General features: G+C 43.9%; 1 protein-coding gene across 1 annotated transcript; it reads right to left on the bottom strand.

Moving 5' to 3' along the window:
• Nucleotides 1-1,639: 1,639 nt before the first annotated feature.
• On the bottom strand, nt 1,640-2,529 carry Pmar_PMAR026396 (hypothetical protein; the record flags this gene model as incomplete). The annotated part of the gene is made up of 2 exons (XM_002772982.1): nt 1,640-1,660; nt 1,786-2,529. 2 exons carry the CDS (start codon nt 2,527-2,529, stop codon nt 1,640-1,642), a joined length of 765 nt encoding a protein of 254 aa, XP_002773028.1.
• Between the last annotated feature and the right edge of the window lie 667 nt (nt 2,530-3,196).

Here is a 3,196-nt window from a genome sequence, read left to right as displayed (position 1 = left end):
TCTTAGGCTTACTTATAGTGATATATTTTTTACCGTGCTTGTTGACAATAGTAACTCCCAAGATATCACTTGTTGGCTGGATATCCATATCGAAGATCTTATGGGACGATATAAGGAAGTCGTAGTGCCGGAGGGCGTCGTTAATAATAGCTAATTCTTCAATAGCATGCCCATAAGTAGCCACCAAAATGTCGTCCATATAGCTTTTGCACATAGATGGTTGTTTTAATGGGGTTAGATGTAAGACGTATCTTACTGAGGTTCCCAAACACCATGGAGCAACATTTATCCCATATGGTAATGATAGGAATCGCATAGTACAATAAGAACCATCAGATAGTAGGACTCGGGTGTCTGTCAACGTAGAGAAATACTGGCCCAGCCGAATACATGTGAATGCATCACTTATATCCAAAGTAGCATGTGAAGTAAATAGTCTAGCTTCAAGTAACACGTCTGGGATTTGGGACTGCTTAAAAGCCATGTCACTGCACTTGTCGTGGAGGTAGTTATTCACATATAGGAATGTCAAGACAACTCTGGCACGTTTTCCTCGTACAACATAATAATTCTGGATAGTAGTGGCCTCTGAACGTGGTGGTAGCCGTACAACTTTACCCGCTTGTTGCCATTTATGCCATATATTCACCGAATCTTCTAGGTCTTGCTTAGGGCAGTTCGCCATACGAGTATGTAACCTTCCATACCGTTTATACTCTGCGACATTCATCGGCTTTATGGTACCCTTCTTGATCTCCACAGTAAAGCATTTAGTCTTCTTGACAGCATCATAAGTAAGGTAAAGAGTAATCCATCCCAGATCTTGTACAGTAGCAAGTATATGTAGGTGTGAGGGTAAGGTAGATGCAGTAGTATTATGGTCTTCATGAGGTACTTGATGGACGAACGAGGTTACATGTTGAGGAGCGGGCGCCTTTGAGAGAGACTGGCTGTGTGGTTGTACGGGATGATCGGATGTGGTATCTGAGAGATGAAGGGACAACGAAGGTGGTGTAGTAGACTGATCGACCTTCAATCCAATAGCACGCTGTAGTGCTCGTCCAACAATGATATTTTCAACAATATGTTCTACAATTATGAACGGATATTTCACTAACTTTGTAGACGAAAAACACAATGGTAAAATTACAGTACCAATACACGGAAGTGGTTTACCATCAGCAGTGAACAATTGGTGTGATGATTTATTACTATATTGCAATACATTACTAGATCTTAACTTATCAACATATCGTCTATCAACTAGAGAATATTCACTACCAGTATCGATAAATAAATTACATTTATGATTATATACAGTAACAGGGTAAAGTAACCGCGATGAATGATTAGTAGAACAATTTACTGTGGGTGGGACAGGTGAACGCGGTTCATCCCTGTCCCGTACTCGTTTTCCGAAAAATTATCATACTCAATGGTATCGACAGTATTAGTAACATCGTACATACTAACATCATCTTCATGATTGGCAGTTTGGTTAAATGAACGGTTTTGATTGTCAGGTCTTCGTCCATTCCGTGGAAAACGATTATTCCGATTCCCATAATCAGGAGATGCTTGCTGGTCTCGGAGACGCCGTCGACACTCACGCCAAAGATGACCAGGGATACCGCAGTAGTCACAGGTAGAAGACCACGACCTATGTTGAGGGAAACTACGACGATTGTATGTATAGTTGTTCCTTCCAGGTCTCCTTGAGGGTTGATAACGACCATAGCGGTAGAATCCGCCTTTACCTTTACCACGCCGGGAAATGAAGTTCACCATGAGTTGTTGTTCTTGTCGGATAGCTTCAGCAAGGTCAGCAATCGCTGCTACAGCAGGGTCGGACTTCGTCAGAGGATCGTTAAGTTGAACTGATGGTAGATTCACAGCATCAACAGTAGGGGCTTCTAGTGGTGCGTCGTGAGTAATTGGAGTAGTACCAGTAATCGCATTGGAACCGGTATTAGATTTACTCGATGAGGGGGTCGTCTGGATAGCTTGGAGTCTCTTAGCCATACGTAATGCATCTTGTAGACTATGAATAGATTCTCGTGACTTTCTCAGATCAACTTGTAGGTCAGTAGGTAGTGAAGCTATGAACTTAGCTATGAGCAAAGCATCCCTTGACTTGCTGTCTAACGTTAGTCCGCTAGACTCCAGCAACTCCGTAAGCTTATAGGCATAGAGGTCCAAATTATCAGTAGAATCATACTTAGCATTAGAAAACTGATCAAAGGCAGTACTTTGCTCGGGGGCAAGCTCGTCTTCCAACTTCTGCATGGCTTTAGATAGAGTACTCCTATTTTCCACAGGTATCCTGGTGAACGTTACCAATGCAACCTTCTCCAATAAAGTCGGTAACTTCTTCAAGGCGGGCTCGTCAGTCCAACCATTGGCTTCTTGACAGTAGGCAAAACGGAGACGCCACTCACGAAAACTTCCAATACCAGAATAGGGCTTAGGGACAGCAGTGTATTTACTTACGGTGGATGTCGACGTTTCTTCATTACTTGGTTTTGTCATGTTGACCAGTAGGAGCTGCTACCACTTTGTGGAACGCAAGAACTGTATGTATCGTAGGAGGATATAAGTATACAAGAGCTATAGCAAATGGGAACTACATAGCTTAGCTAATAGCTGAGGGAGACAGGTCTGTGTCAGTCACCACACGCTACTTCCTTCCGGAAAATGCTCTCCATCTTCATCGCCATCATTCTTGGTGATCCTATACCCAAGATCATACGTGATTGTAATGCCTCGAAGAAAACGGTAACGGCGTTCTGTGGTCTCGTTGGAGAAGTCTGTAACCTTTCCAATGTCTCCCAGCGATAACATTGCTCTTACGAGTACATACAAGCCGATGAGACGGCCATTGGCCAAAGGACGTACCATAGAGGTCGCCGACAACGTTAGTCGGGACCTCTGTGGGTACAAACCGTCGCTGACATAGATCCCTGCTCTGGTAAGGTCCCATATGTGTCTTCCTGTTACATCGATGATCGCTCTGCCAACTCCTTGGAGCCGCTCATCATGGACAGGGCTGCAGATCGTACTCTTCTTGTGACCGATCAGCTACGAAGCTACCAGACCATTGTCAGTAGGAATGCTCCTTTTCTCCGAGCACCAGACAATCAATCACTCCAAACAGTTCCGCAACGATGCTCGATTCACCACGAATGCCATCGAGTCG

Source organism: Perkinsus marinus, assembly GCF_000006405.1.
Source record: "Perkinsus marinus ATCC 50983 genomic scaffold scf_1104296959768, whole genome shotgun sequence".
In the NCBI taxonomy this organism is placed as follows: Eukaryota; Perkinsozoa; order Perkinsida; family Perkinsidae; genus Perkinsus; species Perkinsus marinus.
The sequence above is the reverse complement of the archived record's forward strand: the minus strand, read 5'-3'. Positions and strand labels throughout refer to the sequence as shown.